Here is a 17,646-nt window from a genome sequence, read left to right as displayed (position 1 = left end):
CTCGTCCGAAAAAGATTTTTAAAAGGTGATAGTAAAGCAGCGCTCGTCAGTGTTTCACCACTCCTGCCTCCGACCTCCATTCACATGCTCCTTGGAACAGACATGGAGGCTACTTGTTTCTAAACTACCATAGCCAAACTTCCTACCGTCTCTCTCCTTCATCACGGAATCATTTGCTGGAGAAAATAACGACTCCTGTTGCACAAAACGCTCTAAATTGCCACAAACACGTTAACGAGAGCACGCTAGTGATGTGCGGCTCAATACACAAATATCGATACTTCCGATACGAGCTCTTCATGGCGGCAGTGGCTCAGGAGGTGTAGAGCAGGTTATCTCGAAACCGGAAGGTTGAGGGTTCGATCTTGGCCCACCCTGCCTCCAGTGCTGCCCTCACTACTGTATGAATGTGAATGAATGTGTGGTGGTGGTCACAGAGGCCATAGGTGCAAATTGGCAGACACGGTTGCGTCAGACTTACCCCAGGGCAGCTGTGGGTACAGATGTAGATACCACCAACAGTGTGTGACTGAGGAGTGATTGAATAATGGCTTCACGTCGTTGTGAAGCACTTTGGGTACCTTGAAAAGCGCTATGAAATTTAATCCATTATTATAATCCAATCAATTAAAGGCAATTCTGAAAATATTGATACTTCACATATAGTATGATTTTGTCCTTTTGCTGATGTTGTAAATCATCCCGCTACATCAGTATACTTTAGGGTTTAAAATAAATCACTAAATGGCTATGATGTCTTCATCCATCCATCTTCTCTCACTTATTCAAGGTCGCTTTGCAGGGGCAGCAGCCTAAGCAGGGAAGCTCAGACTTCCCTCTCCTCAGCCACTTCGTCCAGCTCCTCCTGGCAGATCCTGAGACGTTCCCAGTCCAGTTGAGAGACATGGTCTCTCCAACGTGTCCTGGGTCTTCCCCAAGGCCCGAGCCACCTCATCTGGCTCCTCTCAATGCAGAGTTTCTCTCGGATGACAGTGCTTCTTACTTTATCTCTAAGGGAGAGCCCAGACATCCTACTGAGAAAACTCATTACAACAGCTTTCATAATCGATTCGATTTGGTTGCGACCCAGAGCTCATGACCATAGGTGAGTGCAGGAACGTAGATCCACCGCTAAACTGAGAGCTTTGCCTTTGGGCTCAGCTCCCTCTTCACCACAACGGACACGTGAAGAGTCCGCATCACTGCAGAAGCTGCGCCAACCCTCCTGTCCATCTCGCGTTCCATCCTTCCCTCCCTTGTGAACAAGGTACTTAAGTACCTCAAGGTACTTAAACTTCTCCAATTGGGGCAGGAGCTCACCCATTTCCAAGTGAGAACCGTAGACTTGGAGATGCTGATTCACACTCTGCTGCAAACCGATCCAGTGTGAGTAGAGCACTACTTTTGCACATTTACCGGACATATGAGGTGTATTTGTACGTGAGATCGTATCGCTGATACCAGCCTGCTTGCGTGCTTTTGCACATGCACGTCCACTTCGTGGATGCTTTGTCTTCACGGGAACTAGTCGCATTTTTTTTTTTTTTTTTTTGGTAATGTAAGCGACCACATAAAAAATGGGATTTAAAACAAAAAAACCCAATTGCATCGTACCCTGCAGTGTGCACGTGGCCTAAGAAGCAGCATGTGAAGAATATGAAAAGTTCCCTCATTGGAAAAGACGACAAGAAATGCCAGTCGTTACTCAAGCAAAACATGCATTTCTGTTTTGCACCCTCCGCCAGGAGAAGATGCCCCTGGCTGTCGTTGGCAGCAACGTAGTCATTGAGGTGAATGGCAAGAAGGTCAGAGGTCGCCAGTACCCGTGGGGCGTGGCAGAAGGTAGGTTGAAGCAGAAAGGAAGCATGATGTCTTTGGATGGTAAAGCATGTGCTACAGTGTTTTGGAGCTGAAGTAACATAATTTCGTGGAAGTAGAAGTAACTCCTATTCAGTGTACTCGGGGAAATACAAAGCTTCTTGAAAGTGGGGGCGAATGGTGAGTCCAGTGAAAACACATTAGACGTCCCTATTTGTGGGTGTTCAATTCTGTCTGGGTGTTTTTGAGCTTTGAGTGTCCAGTTGCGGTCTGAGGTTGACATATACTCATCATGGACATGAATGCCACATTCGTTTTGGCCCTCAAACGTTTTTCTTTTTCCAGGATGTACATCTTCAATTGTTTTTCAAAACAACAACTGGGTGGACAAGTTTTAATTAAATTCACGTACAGTGTTCCCTCATTTATCGCAGGGGATAGGTTCCCAAAATACTATCAATTCTCAGACAGGCATTCACATTTCTCTCTTGTTTAAACACACTCCAAAAAGTTCAAACCTTCGTTTGAATTTGAATGATCATGCAAGAAATGATGAAGTGACTCAGGCATATTTCTCTCCTCTGGCCGTGCCTTTTGGTGCTGCTGCTGGTGCTGGTGCCGCTCCGCTGTACCGTAATGCTTTTGTATCCTTGTTAAAACATATCCCTCCTGTCGTCGTGTTTTCCTCCTCCTCCTCCAACCAAAGATTCATTTGTTCCGTAATAGCGCCCTACAGCTGCAGAACTTCTACATTCCTTCAACATGTCCACAAGTCCGGCTTTTTGTGCCACGGTTGGCTTCCTCTGCCTTTTGGGTGCAGAACGTTTCGGTGACGTGGGTTTTTGTCGGGGAGAAACTTGCAAACACACAAAGACCACAAGCAAGCTAGCAATGACGCTGCAGGAGACATGAAGGAGATTGGCTGTAGACCACTGTCAATCAATCAATCTGGATGCAGAAGACTATGGCATGCAGGCAGACGAGAGAGGGAAGAGAGAGTCACGCCAGCTCTACAGAACTACTGAACCACAGAACTACAACACTCTATTTTCTCAGAATGCAATTCTTCTTCTTGTGCTAAAATTGCACACAACAACGATGGAGCGAGGGAACACTGAACTGTATTTTGACCATGAGTAAATGAGGGAACATCATTCAAATCAAGTCAAGTGTGCACTCAGGTATTGTTTAAGAAATTCACTGAAGCTGTGTGTTCTCTGGGAAAAGGTAGCAAATTGAATATTCACCCGTACATGATGACTGCAAGTAAACTCAGCACCCACATGGAAAGCAAATAGCAGTGAACATCAGTTATTTGGTCTTTTTAGCCTTAGCTTGTGGATTTTATGTTATGTGTAGTAGAGCCTTGTCGTGGGACTGAGAGTTTGGTGTAAGACGGGTAGGGAACCTATGGCCCAGGAGCCAGATGTGGCCCTTTGATGACTGCATCTGGCTCTCAGACGTGTCTGGATACTGTAGGGTGGATTTATTTGACTTTTTTTCCACAGACATTTCAAAGTGAAACATTGCAGAAATCACTGTGTTAAAAATGGCTTTCAAAATGTAAAACTTGGATCATGCATCCATCCATTTTGTAGAGCTATGCGGGTGGCCAGCCAGAGCCGATGCCAGGTGTCCTTCCCATAGTTTCCAGGTCAGACAACAAAACTTGACTATTACCGGATAATGCGGTCGCCTACCCGGTAGCCTACATTGAGATGTCGAGAAGTACACTTCCCTCCTTATGAGCAAATAGCCAGCTGGCTAATTCTGCAGAGCAAACCCTTTTGACGACGAAGATTGCAAAATGAAAGCACCAGAAGTCACATTCATTGTAAGAAGTACTGGATTGTAAGAATTATTGGATAGCTTCAGTGTGACAAGATTATTTAAAATAATAAATCCAGAGACTTATCATAGTCTAAAATTGTCAGTCTTGCTTAAAAATGCACACATTTAGTTTATTAATCATTTTTATTTTTTATTAGTTTTATTCATTTATTATTCAATGTTAAAAAAATATGAAATACATTTTCAAATATGTGTATCATGGCTCCCCTAGGCAAAAAGGTTCCTGAACCCTGGTGTGAGACTTTGTTGTACTTTTTGTCCAGATATATGTGAATGGAGCTCAATTGTCATCAGGGATTCTCATTCAAATGATTTTGATCCTTTTTACTGCTTAAATGTACTGCTTAAGTCTGCTTGCAAACTATTCTATGAAATGCTTTGTTTTTCAAAATAGCCTTCCTGAATACAAACGAGAACGAGTGTTAATCCAGCAAATTTCTTGTTCCACCTTACACTTTAGGTCCTTTGGATCATTTATACCCTCAACAAAAATAGAACCGCAACACTTTTGTTGTTGCTCCCATGTTGTATGAGATGAAGTGAAAGATGTCAAACTTATTCCACATCCACAATATCAGCATTTCTCTCCAGCATTGTTGACAAATGTGTCTAAATGTGTGATAGTGAGCGCTTCTCCTTTGCTGAGATCATCCACCCCACCTCACAGGTGTGCCCGGATGTTAAGACCTGGGGGAGTTCCTTTGGCCCCTGACATAAAGGTGTCAACTTTAACTGGAGTAGTCAGGACAGAAGAAGTGTGGTTTTGCACGGCTGGAGTAACTAGGGTTTAAACACAAGTGTGACAGTTAATGGACTACATTACCTTAGATGATACTTTATTTTATCGCCAAACAAATCCAGTTTAAACGCGCCTTGTGGCTATGTTGGTGTTTCCCGTGTTAGGGATTGTGGAAAAGGAGGCTAGATCTATTTCTTGGGTGGACAGAGATGAACATTCAAGATTCAAGAGTTTTATGTGTCACTATTAGCTGGAAATGTATTGTTACTTTCTCTTCCATCCAGCTTTGTTTGCAAAAAAATGTCAAACCGCCTTTATTGCTCTGTGCTATGTGGTTGGCCATTTATCAGTCTTTTTCACTCTTTCATTTTTTTCCTTTCTCTCCCTTTTCTGTTTTTCTTTGTCTGTTCTTATGCATGACTGACAGAGGGCATATTTGGTAAACAAAACCAGCCTTGTCTTAATTTGAAGCCCATTTTCTCACCTCTACTACTTCCTGTTTCCCCTCATTTTTCATTCACTCCTTTCCTTGCTGCACTCTCTCACCATTAGGCTGATGGTCAAACCAACGCTTTTATCAGACTTGGGGCGTGATACTGATCGCAAGCTATGCAATGACTTCAAGAGAAATGTCCGCTTCAGAATGCCATTAGGTCACACATACGCAAATGTGGTGGATGTCAAAGCCAGCCATCTGCCTGTTTGCTGGAGTACGTTGCTCATTGGCTACTGCTACCACACCACGTGATCTCTAGTAGAACAAGAATCCTAAACTGCAGCATCGCATCTGATGCTTGTGCAATTTCACTGACAAATCAGGACAACAAATACATACGACCTTTATGGCGTACAATTACCACCTTTTGATGTAAAATGACCTTTAACTTAAAATAACCACATCATTCTTGTGCAGTTAGAACCTCCTGGATGTAAAATTGTGGCCTTTTTTGATGCAAAAATACCACACAGGTCTCGTACAATCACGATCTAATGTGTGATGTAAAAATAAAACTTTATTCTCGTCCAATTCCGACCTTTTTGATGTAAAATTTGAATCTTTTAGCTCTTGTGCAGTTAGGACCTTCTTGACATAAAATTACGGCCATTTTGATGCAAAAGGACCACACTGGTCTCATACAATCACGATCCAATTTGTGACGTAAAAGTAACACTTTATTCTCATACAAATGATGAACTTTTCATGTAACATTACAACCTTTTTAACGTAAATTACTCAGTTATTGTACAATTACGGCCTTTTTGAAGCAAAAGGACCACACTGTTCTCGTACAATTACGATCAAATTTGTGACATAAAACAACACTTTATTCTCATACAAATTGTGACCTTTTGATGTAAAATTAGAATCTTTTAATGTAAAATAACCACTTATTGTAAAATTATGACCTGTTTGATGCAGAAGATCCACACCATTCTCGTACAATTACGATCGAATTTGGAATGTCAAACTAAAACTTTATTGTGGTACAACTATGACCTTTTGATGTCAAATTAAACAAACAAAAACAAAATAATGTCAGCTGTGTCTTTTAAAGGAACGCTGCACCTTTTGGGGGGAAATTTTGCCCATCATCCTCAATCATTATGTGAAACATGAGCATGTCTTTTTTCCTTTTCGTGCGCTCTGAAGGGAAAAACAGTTAGCCTGAGGGAGCTAACAAAGGATGTAATGCTACATGCTATGAGACTGGCTTAGTATTTCACTAGAGCTGGATCTGCCTAGCACAAGGGGATATCTGACTTGACAAGCTGTAGCTCATCCTCCGTATAGTCAGGCTCAAAAAGATAAGGTTCTGGATCCTCACTTTGGCCAAAAGCTCTCACGAAGTCTGCTGTGATTAGTACTAGCAAACAGACACACGCTTTTTATGCTGCTGTTCATGGAAGTACGTTAGTTCCCATCTGTGTTGCTATGTGCTCATGAATGGCCATGTTACTACATCCTCACAACATGGATATGAATCCATAAAACCTTGTTAGAGATTTTGTAGAGTGCGTCATAGTGTAAATAGGTGTGTCCCGCTACATCCATTGTTAGCTCCCTCAAGCTAACTGTTGTTCTCTCTTCAGAACGCACACAAAAGGGAAAGGCATGTGTTCATGTTTCAAAAAAGTGCAACGTTCCTTTAAAGACATTTTTTTGACGTTTGTTTGGCAACAGGCGCGTACATTTTTAAGATCAAGCCAGCCTGTGATTTCTTTGGTATTTCTTTTGGACATGATGGTGCAATGCTTTTTATTTCAAGCAACATCAGTAGTTTTGTCCCAGGTCTGATGCTGTGGTAGTCTCATTGGGAAATAAAGGAGTGGTTCTTTAGTGCTGACGCTAGAGCTGCATTGCATTACTGTCACCATGGCTCCTGTCTTTGCACCAATGGCTTTTTCGTAGTGATGTCTGCCCTGTTGTACCATGTGATTCAAAGCCGTATGTTTGAATGCCAATGGACCGTCACAGTTGGGCAGGCATGACGTGACTGGGCAAAGCTGGGACCCATTACAACATTAACAACTCTGACAAAGTTGAAGTTTTTCATGTAACGTGCAGCTGGGTGTTACTCATTTGCATACATGGGCAGTGCAAGGATTTTAGCAGCAAAGCATCTAGTTTACGCACGCTTTTGCATGTTCCAAAAAGAGATTGTATGCTTTTAACTCCTCATATTTCATTGTAGTTAATCATCACAGAGGAAAAAAAAAAAAACACTGATGATTTCTATATGAAGCTTTCAGGCCCAAAACACCTGATGACTGGAATTGGATGAATCCAACAAATAGCCATGGATAACGTAACGGGCTGACAACAGTTCATCAGGTATTTTCTGCCTAAGTCAATGAGTAGAATCTGTTGACGATGGTTTCTAGCTTGCTTTTCCTCCTCGGATCCCATGAGATCCCTTGTTTTTTCCTCAACGTTTGCTCATGCATAGCTCCTCCTATAAACACCCTCCAACCTCCTCACTCCCTCAATAACCCCTGCACTCTTAAGCCAGTCAGCTTGGACACATGCAGGTTATGGTGTTGATCCGGGCCAAATCTGGGCTGATTTTGGGTCCGAAACAGCGTCTGACACGTAAAAGCCCCAGTCGCTCCAGACCCAGATTTTGCCCCCACCGGGCAACAGACAGTAACCGAAAAACCGTACCCCTCCCCTTCGTCAGAACTCCCTCCTCTAGAAGAGACAGGAGGTCAATGGCTGGCTTGGGAGACCAAGGGGCAGAACTGCTTAAGTTTCATCAATGGTAAGGTGTCCTCCTTATTCACTCCACCAGTGGGCCAATAAGGAGCAGTGTTTGCAATCAAGAAGAATATTGTTTATCACCTTATATATCATAGGATCATCTTCAGCAGTCTATCTGCAGAATCCCATCTGATCGACATCCATGACCAAAACCTCATAATCATCTAACTCTGTCATGAAGAAGATGGGTTTTTCTTTCACTTTATGTAATGTAATGCTAGCGTTTGCCATCGAGCGCACATATCCTCTCTTTTACAATCCACATGGTAGCCTCAAAGTCTTCTGTTTCATCCGAGTTACCTACCAACAAGTTTTCCTTACTTGTATCCCTTCCTCACTGGGGCGTTGCAAGTGAGGGAGAGAGACAGTCTTATTGTCACCAATGAGGGCACTACACTTAACACTTATTTATTACTTTCCATTTCATAGTGCTTGTGCCATTTGTAGGCCCCTATGAAATGTTTTATTTTTTTCAAAATTTCCTTTGCATTTGGTAGAATTGCGTTCTTGCACTTACTTCACCAGCATGAAATGCTAAAATCCTTACATTTATTAATGAAATATTGGCCTTTCCCGATAATCAATAAATCAAATATCCACAAGATAAATAAAGACAAACTCAATCATTTTGCCTGCCTCGATATATTGACGTGCGTTTGACTTCCTCCCCTCTCACTCTACCAAACAGGTCATGGTGACGAGAAGGGACGTTGGTTTGGGGAAGTGTTTCCCCGGCAGACTGCTCAATCGTGGCGTCATGTCACCACAAACACTAACCCTCCTCCCAAGCTAAACATGTTGACACGACGGCCTGAAACTCCTGTTACAGAGTGTGAACGGAAGCTAGCTGGGTTAACATAGTTTAGCAGAGCATGCTAGTGCGTGTGTGTGTGTGTTTACACCGTGTTACTGGAACGTTTATTGGCGGTTAAGACAAGCTGGATGCAAGAATAAAAGTGCCTCTCGTCTTTTCTCGCTCAGAACTTGCACGACGTCGGCGGGCATCGTAAAACGCTCGCTTACACTCAAGCGGCAAAACACAAGACGGTGAAAATATACTCATCCAGCCTGGGTCACGCACACATAGCCGCACTCGCATGCTCTGCTTAACCAAGCTAACCCTGCAAGCTTCCAGTCACGCTCCGTAAGAGGATTTTTCCTCCAACTTTCGCCGGTGTTCTAGGTTGCAAAGTCTACAGTACATGTTTAGTTCGGGAGGGGGCGGTTAGTGTTTTTCGGTCCGCCGGGGAAATGCTTCCCCACACAGACCCTTCTCGTCACAATGACATCATTTCATTCACATTTCCCTAAGATTCCTTGTTTGGGGCCCTACGTTTAAGCAGCTTGGACTTGGACTAATTTCACTTTCACTTTCCTTTTCTGTGAGGCAATGTCATCAGAAAAGTCTGCCTCACACTTGGGGAAACTGAGGCTCTACGCATCATTACGTATTCTCTCTTTTCTTAAGATATAATTATATTCAGACAGATTCATTTAGAAAGCATTGCTGTTTGGTGGTGGAATTTCACCTATTAGTCCAAAAATATGCTTATTTAAGCAAATGGATACTTTTGGAGAAAAATGTAACATTTTCATGCATAAAAGTGCTAAAATGAAGAAAATATAAATATGAGGCATTAAGAAGACGCATTGAAAGACACTGTGATGATATGTAGCTTTTTACATTGGTCACTAAGGTATCAGTAATGTTACACACCGCCGCAGGAAGTACCGCACAGAACAGGAAGTAAAAAAAGGAAGAGCAACAAGGAACTCTCCCATTGCTGACATGTGAATATTTCCTGTATATCTTATTTTCTCTTATGTCTACTATACTGAGGTGACTTTAGGGGTGTTATGCCATGTCTAAAGGGCTTTAATCATGTTAATTTCCATGTCTAATCAAACAAAACAAAACTAATTTGAAACATGACTCATCCCATCGAGTCAGAATAACCAATGGGCTGCAGTCATCATGATCATAGTTCTTACGGTAGGTGTGGTATGTTGTAAAGAAGTAGTGTTTCTCCGTAGCATAAATAACATCATATGTCTTCCATATTTCCTTATCGTTCACTAGGGGTATCGCACGGGACTAAAATGTGACGATATTTCTCATTTAGAGACATGCTGTCTTGCGGAAAGAGGAATGAGACTGAGATCTATGGCGTGGCTACTGTGAATGATAATACACGAAATACGGAAGTGGACGATTGGAAACGCACACGCTGTAAACCTTGCAAACCAACCTACTGAGTGACCTTTCCAAGAGAGTTGATCAAACGTGCTTAAGATTTGACACATCACAACACCATGGCTGCATAGCAAAACATGTGATAGTAGCATCTGTTTCAGTACTTCCAGAGCATCCCGGGAAGTGTAGTTCTTTATGTCTTTACTAATAGGATGATCGAAAATAGCACGTTAACGTCACTAACGCATGCGCATCATGTCAAGGTGCACCTCTGTGTGATGGATGGATGGATGGATGGAAGCATAGTGTAGCGTCCCCACACGGTCACACAGAGTGCGACGCTCTTTAATAATTTTATTCATACCTGAACACATCAACAGCAGTGCAATTCCAACACCGTATATGTACCTCCAACTCACAAACGCACCTGTAGTCGTCCTCGGAACCACACTTTGTCACAGCCGAGAATGCGAGATGCATTCACGGACACTAATGTCTTTATTATGTATGTGTGTGTGAGGTCTAAATAAACTGGAAAGGGTAAATAATAAGCCAATATGCTTATCTCTCACTAACGCGGTGCTTTTCAAATAGTGGGGCGAGCCCCCCCAGGGCGCGATGAACTGTTAGGGTGAGCGTGAGAGGCAGGGAGAACTTGTAACAACATGTATGAATTTGTGGTACTTTGACTCTTGAATATGCTTCACTGCTCTCCATTGTGTTGGATTTCACGGCTTTCACTTTCCCGTTCAGGCAGCACAGTACTAATAAATACATTTTCTTAGTTGTATTTCATATCAGGAGGGTGCGAAAACATTTCTGTACCCTAGCAGGGGCATGACAGAGGATAATTGAGAACCACTGCACCAACGTAACTCTAAATGCGGAGGTACAATTTGATGAATTTCAGTATCCCAGAAGATACATCTACACTCAAAATTCAAGGTAAATGACGTGTCTTTGAACGCAGCCCTTCATGGCTCATAACACAGTTAGTGTCATTCAAACGCTGTGCTACTATGAGAGTTTTGCAAATAAGTGCTATGTTTTAGCTAGAGTTTGTATTTTCAGTTCATTTGGAGCTGTTAATATGTACAAATACATATATATAATTGTCTGCTGTCATTGATCTTTATCTTCACTGTTTTTGTTCATTCAATACAGTCAAAATTGGCATATTCCACACATAGTTGCAGCCGGCGGTTAATTGTCATTAATTCATTTTAAACCTGTCATTAATTTGATGGAAATGTGTAATTATTTGACAGCCTCGGCCTTTACATAAGTACACATAGTTGGAGATGAAATTCTCCACAACATCCTAAAGGTCAAATGACCACTTTGGAAAATTAATTAAGCCAATTTCACCTCCCCTTCGCGTGCTTTTTAATCTCCAGTTATGAGAAGGGAGACTCTCACGTCAAATTCTATTGAAGATTAAGTCAGAAATAACAATTGAAAGATAAATCAGACGTAATAATTGAAATATAACTCAGACAGGATAGTTCTCCGCAGCTTACTGGATCCTGGTCTCTGTTTGATCCACCTGTTCCCTTCTTCCGGACGAATGAAAGTGGGAGACATCCCCTATCGTCCCATAGTTATTTTTATACTGTTTTTGCTCAGACCATTGGCATCAGTCTCTCCAAGGATATTTCTCCCAGATTCTTTGACAAAGTTTGTGTGGCACCAGCAGATGATAGCCGGATACCTCGCCGTCTCGATAACACTTAGTGTAGTTGTTGACTTAAACAAAACATTCTTTGATCCGGCCAATGTTTATCTGTTTCGACTACATTCTGGGCCCTACCTGGCTGGTGACCCTGGTGTGCACAAGCTGTGGCCAACAGTATTTCTGTTTAACCTTTGACACACTTAAACAGATGTTCATCCACTCCGCTAACTGTTTAATCAAGCATTATTTCTATAAACTACTTGTAATCATTCACTAAGTTATTAGATTCATTGATTAACAGTTATATCTAGACTGTGCTTATTTTAAGACAACAATAATTCAATCAATAAACATCAACGCAAACACATTCTAAAATGTACTTGTAATAATGATTTACCCACTCAGTAAATTCATTTTGTTCCTACAACATCAACATAAATGATTATCAACCCATTATGTCAACTGTTACCACTTTTTTTCTTTCAATTTGTGGAAAAAAAAGTTCAAAGCATCACGCTTAGGTCGTGCACACTGACGTATAAAACGTTTCCAACGTTTGTCCACTCCTATATTTTGGAGAGAGTAATGCTGAAATATGTTGTGGTGTGGTGATGCAAGTGTGCGGTGACACCCCTCTTGTTGACAGTATGAGGGGGTAATATTTCCGTGCTTTCCTGCTTTTTCCTGTGTTTCAGTGGAGAATGGGGAGCACTGCGACTTTACCGTGTTGCGCAACATGCTAATCAGGTAGGCCGTTTGCACGTTTCACCTGTGAAATTGATGGGTCTTTAGGCCTGTCATGAAGATCAGTAACTCACTTAACCACATGCTAAACAAAAACCAAGTGGATAACATTGCCGGCCGCGATAAATGGACTTGTTGGCGCTGGCGAGGAGTAAAGAGCAAATTCACGTGCGTGCTGGCGACGGACGGTCACCACGCACTGACTACAGCCTTGTGAAAAACATGTTGAGTAAACCGTGTGGAATACTTTCTTGTGTGTAACCACCACCAATAGGACACATATGCAGGATTTGAAGGATGTCACCAACAACGTCCACTATGAAAATTACCGCAGTAAGAAACTAGCTGCCATCACCTGTCACGGCATGGACACCACCAAGACCAAGGGACAACTGACCAAGTAAGACCCGTATTTACAATATTATGTATGTTGTACATGTACATGTACATGTAGTAGCTGTATCAGAGGTGCGCTCTTTTTCATAAACTACTCCTGTATACTAAGCACGAATGATGAGTATTTCTCATTCACACTGTCAAAGTTTACAGGTCACCAAAGTACTTGATACCATTCAACAATTGACAGTTTAGTTCAATAAAGGTAATTACGTATCATTCCTCAGTAGGCGTGTTTTAGTCCGGTTAGCACTCGCTATCAAACATTATGCACGTACGAGAAATGGAAGTGATGATGCAAAAGACAAAGTCAAGGCAACATATTTGAAAGCTTTCAGCAATGGGCACATTTTCCAAATCCTCATGAAATAATAGAAGAAGAAACGCAAGTGAAGAAAACACACATCTTACTGCTGATATAGATTATCAGTAATCAGCATAATGAAGATGAACGTTGCAACTCTGTGAGTGTTTGTTTACGCTTGTTAGCTGGGACACTTGCATGCCGAGGTACCGCTGTACAAATGACAATACTGTGAGTGTTTGTATACGCTTGTTAACTGGGACACTCGCATGCCGAGGTACCGCTGTACAAATGACAATAAAAACCAGCAGCAGTGCTCCGGTACCTTCTCACCTGTCTTTGGCAGGCGGCGTACTCTGTGACAACTCAACATACAGCGACAGTAGACACAAATGACTTTGGTCTTGGCTTTGAAGCTAAATTTACCAATCAAAATACCATTTTCCGTCTCCATGTCTCATCTATATTAGGTCCCACTTGCGGCTCCACATCCACATCAAACTACAGGGTGGGCTGAGGCTCAGACAGGACAGGACGTGCGCATGTTAAACACGCATCATAGTGGCGTTAAAGGAAACGTCTGTTACTTTGACAGTGGCTGCTAATGTGATTTTCAGGACGCTGTCCACGCCGTATGCAGGTGTGCATGCACTTTGCATAATGTATGTAGAGCAAGCTTTTGAAATGAAAGCATTTTGTCCAGGAGTCCCCTGGCACAGATGGAGGAGGAGCGGAAGGAGCATGTGATGAAAATGAAGAAGATGGAGGCAGAAATGGAGCAGGTCTTTGAATTGAAGGTTAAGGAGAAGAAGCAGAAACTGAAGGATTCAGAGGCTGAGGTACATGTTTGAGTCTACGTAGCACATACACATACAGTATATACTGTAACACTTACATAGCCATACAGGGTCACGGCCAAAAGCACTGGCACATTTGTTTGCACTGAAACGAGAGCAAAAAAAGTCAAATGTAATCATTGCGCACACAAGTCCAAAAAATGGACTGCACCAGGTTATACACAAGTGTAAAGTAGTATGCTTTAGCATGTATGTTAGCATGTAAGCGACTGCGTGTGGTGCAGTCACATGGTGCGTTCCACACGTTTTCTGGCCCTGTGAGTGAGATAGGCGCTTGGGTGCTGATGTCTCTGTGGCCTTCTGATCCTCAGCTGGAGCGGCGTCACCAGCAAATGAAACGCAACTTGGAGGCGCAGTACAAAGAACTGGAAGAGAAGAGACGGGTGTTCGAAGATGAGAAAGCCATCTGGGAGGCTCAGCAGAGAATCCTTGAGCAGCAGAAACTGGATGCCTCCAAGTCAGTAACCAACACTCTGAAGCAGCTGCGTACTGTATACTGTATATACTGTAGCATGTTTACTAGTTCCTATTGTCATAGAGGAACATGCTGCTGTCAATCATACCTGAATGCTATCTCAGGCATGCTATGATATGTGTTTATGTAGAGTATTCAATCTCATTCCTTCTAGCAGTTACTCTTTACTCTATAACTGTTATTGGAATGATTAGAAATGGATGTAGAACAAAGACGTGTTGAGTGAAGTGCGGTGTAGCATGGACGATACAAGCGCGTCTAATCAACTCTTGTGTTTTTCTCACGTAGGACAATGGAGAAGAACAAGAAGAAAGGAAAAATCTTTTGAAGAGTGAAATGTCTTTCCTCTTTAGTTACTCTTCAGTGCTTTCTCTCTCTCTCTCTCTCTGTCTCTTTCTCACATATACGTATTTACAGTACATATGGCTACTTTGGAAAACACAACATTATGCAACACTCCCAACACACACGCATGCTGCTCCTTAGCGTGGACACCCTCACATTTTCCTCTCACACATTTCTCCTTAACGGCCATGACAGAAACGTAACCTCCTCTCAGCCTGTCCTACCCGGTACACCACTCATATGTACACCTGTCCTACCCGGTACACCACTCATATGTACACCTGTCCTACCCGGTACACCACTCATACGTATGTACACCTGTCCTACCCGGTACACCACTCATGTCCTCGTACATGTATACACGTGTTGTGGTACAGTATATATTTCAAAACATGTCCAAATTGTGTTGATTTGATGTGTTGTCACATACTTATGAATGATGATGGACTTATGGTGAATGAGATTTTTGGGGGACGGGGACACCCTATTTTTGGAGAAAAATATCAAATATATTTTTGGACATGCAAGGCTGTCAAAGCAGAATGGAGCCAACTTGCTGTTCCACACTATTTCCATGCCTTCCAGTGAATAAGGTAAAGCTGTGAGAGTACGGAGGTCTGTGGAAGTCACAAACAAAAGGAAACGGAGCGACTAGACACCACAGATCATAACAAAGACCTTCCTAAAAAACTAAGTGCAAGGAATAAATACTTGAAATAAGTACATGAACGCTAGGAAGGAGTAATATCCCGTATCGGCAATATCGACATCACATAAATTTGGTATTGGCAGTTGATGTGTCGATGATGTTGACATTGTATCGGGTCTGCAGGCTGTATCAACTTGGATTGAGCTGGTGTGAGGAGTATCGGCAAAGTCGATGCTGTGCGGGTATGGCTATGAGATGGATCCGCCTGCCTCAGATTGTAGACAGGAGAACTCGGGCATACGAATCAGAATAATTGTACCCACCTACCTCGTTGCCCCGTAGCTAGACAATAGCCAAGCATGAACAGGAAAAGCAGAGAGAAACGACAGGAAATAGAGGAAAAAAAGCAGGCGCCTACTGATGACGTTGTGTTTTTCAGTAAATGTTGTGCTTCTTCCTATTTGACCTAAAGATGTTATGCAAACGCCTCATTGATGTCTACACAACCCCCCTCCACCGCAAAAAAACCCTACTTTTTACTGTTTGGTCTAAGCAGAGAGTCTTGTCAAGAACTTGAACTTGATGACATGTTGAGAAGATTGTTTTCCTTGCTGACGGGCTAATAATATGTGTCACATGACGTGTGTGCCATCTTACAGAGGCACGCAAAGAGACCTTTTCTATCAAACTTAGGCAGCACGCTTCAAAATAAAAGCTGACTTTCGCCAATGCATTTCCAACAAGATGAACTGTAGATGCTAGCAGGTAAAAATGACTTGATGGTGGTAACATATACAGTATATTGTGTACATAATGTTCATTGCTTTTCCTTATGCCACTAATAACGGCATGTTACTGTCGGGAAATATAGTTTGGCCTACAAATATTTGACATTGACTTTCCCACATCTCTCCATCAGCTTTCACTTCCCGCAAGTTTTCCGTGAACTTTGGACAAAAGCCTTTTTTATGTACCTTTTGATATGTGTGTGTTGCTTTCCCATTGTTCTTCTCAAGTATTCCATGTCTGATTGCACATTGACAACATTAAAGTTGCCAAGGTTACACTCTCAGCCTCCAGGTATCCTTTTTACCCTCAAATGTTTGAAGTGTCTCATCTCTGCGCACGCTGTGACTGACCTGACCACTTGGATACATTTTGTACAGGAAGCGATGGAGTGCAAGTCAATATATGCTCAACTAGTGTCATAGTCTAATATCTAATAGATCTCAAAAATTGGTTTGCTTTCCAAGGGCCAACAAATACAGTAGATGATCTTTGGACACACGCCCTGATATTCTGCACTGAGACAATTCTTGATGTATCAAACAAATACATCTTAATTCATCACATTTTATTTGTGAAATAACATTGTTGCACTAAACGCTCAGGCACACATCGTGGAAGAGAATTTGTCCAGAACGTTTCCTTTATTTCATATTCAAGAGCGGGGTAAGCTATGATAATAGTTGATGACAGCTACATTTGAAGACACAAAATAAAAAAGCAATTTAGACACGCCATCTATTGGACAGCAAGCCACACTGTTGCAATGCTATTGGCTGTCCGTCGTCGGCAAACGGAAGCATTGATCGCAAGCTAGACATTCTTGTTATGTTGTAGAAGCCAAATGACAACGCCTAGCTATTTTATAGCCACAAATTGGAATAAAGTCACATGGAGAATATAGTTTAACTTCTGAAAGGCCAGGACACACTACCTGTCAAAGAGATACTCAGTCTTACATACAAGGATGCCTTATGATTGCACTCCATTTAAAATAGGCCTTGTCTGGAGGGATAGAAGATAGTTTTATTACAAAATACTACCTACAGCAGGGGTCACCAACGTTTTTTCTTGTGAGAGCTACTTTTAGAAAATGAAAATGGCCACGAGCTACTCATTTTTGTAGAAATGATTTTCATAACTTATTTCAACCCAAACAAATAAAATATGCTTCTTTTACCAAAACATTCACAAAATGCTGGTATCCACAACTCACATTTTATGTTTCAGAATACTTTTCTTTCTAGTGTTCTCACATTATTAACTGAAAAGCAGGCCTGCGGGCACCTCATGTGGTCGTGGGGGGCTACCTGGTGCCCACAGGCACTGTGTTGGTGACCCCTGACCTACAGTAATCCCTTATGGTTCCAGGTAGGATCCCTTCTCATAAATGCAATCTTTTATGTTCTATTCCAGGGGTCTCAAACTCAATTGGACTGGGGGCCAGTGGAGGTAGAGTGTGGGTGAGACTGGGCCGCAATCAAGTATTGGGAGTAGGGCTGGGAATCTCAGGGTACCTCACGATACGATACCATTCACAGTACACTAGGTCCC

The 17,646-nt window shown here is 42.2% G+C and overlaps 1 protein-coding gene across 3 annotated transcripts in view; it reads left to right on the top strand.

Moving 5' to 3' along the window:
* LOC129181006 (septin-7-like) overlaps window positions 1-16,370 on the top strand; it is a 46,997-nt gene extending 30,627 nt beyond the window's left edge. For all 3 annotated transcript variants that reach the window (XM_054775580.1, XM_054775579.1, XM_054775582.1), the window contains exons 8-13: window positions 1,746-1,842; window positions 12,232-12,283; window positions 12,555-12,680; window positions 13,684-13,819; window positions 14,149-14,294; window positions 14,601-16,370. In XM_054775580.1, coding sequence (XP_054631555.1) covers window positions 1,746-1,842; window positions 12,232-12,283; window positions 12,555-12,680; window positions 13,684-13,819; window positions 14,149-14,294; window positions 14,601-14,640 — 597 coding nt within the window. In that variant the 3' untranslated portion in view covers window positions 14,641-16,370. The remainder of the gene's footprint in view (window positions 1-1,745; window positions 1,843-12,231; window positions 12,284-12,554; window positions 12,681-13,683; window positions 13,820-14,148; window positions 14,295-14,600) is intronic.
* Window positions 16,371-17,646: the final 1,276 nt, after the last annotated feature.

The sequence above is a fragment of the Dunckerocampus dactyliophorus genome, chromosome 5 (genome assembly GCF_027744805.1).
Source record: "Dunckerocampus dactyliophorus isolate RoL2022-P2 chromosome 5, RoL_Ddac_1.1, whole genome shotgun sequence".
NCBI classification, from domain to species: Eukaryota; Metazoa; Chordata; class Actinopteri; order Syngnathiformes; family Syngnathidae; genus Dunckerocampus; species Dunckerocampus dactyliophorus.
This window is presented reverse-complemented; position numbering and strand designations above follow the sequence as displayed.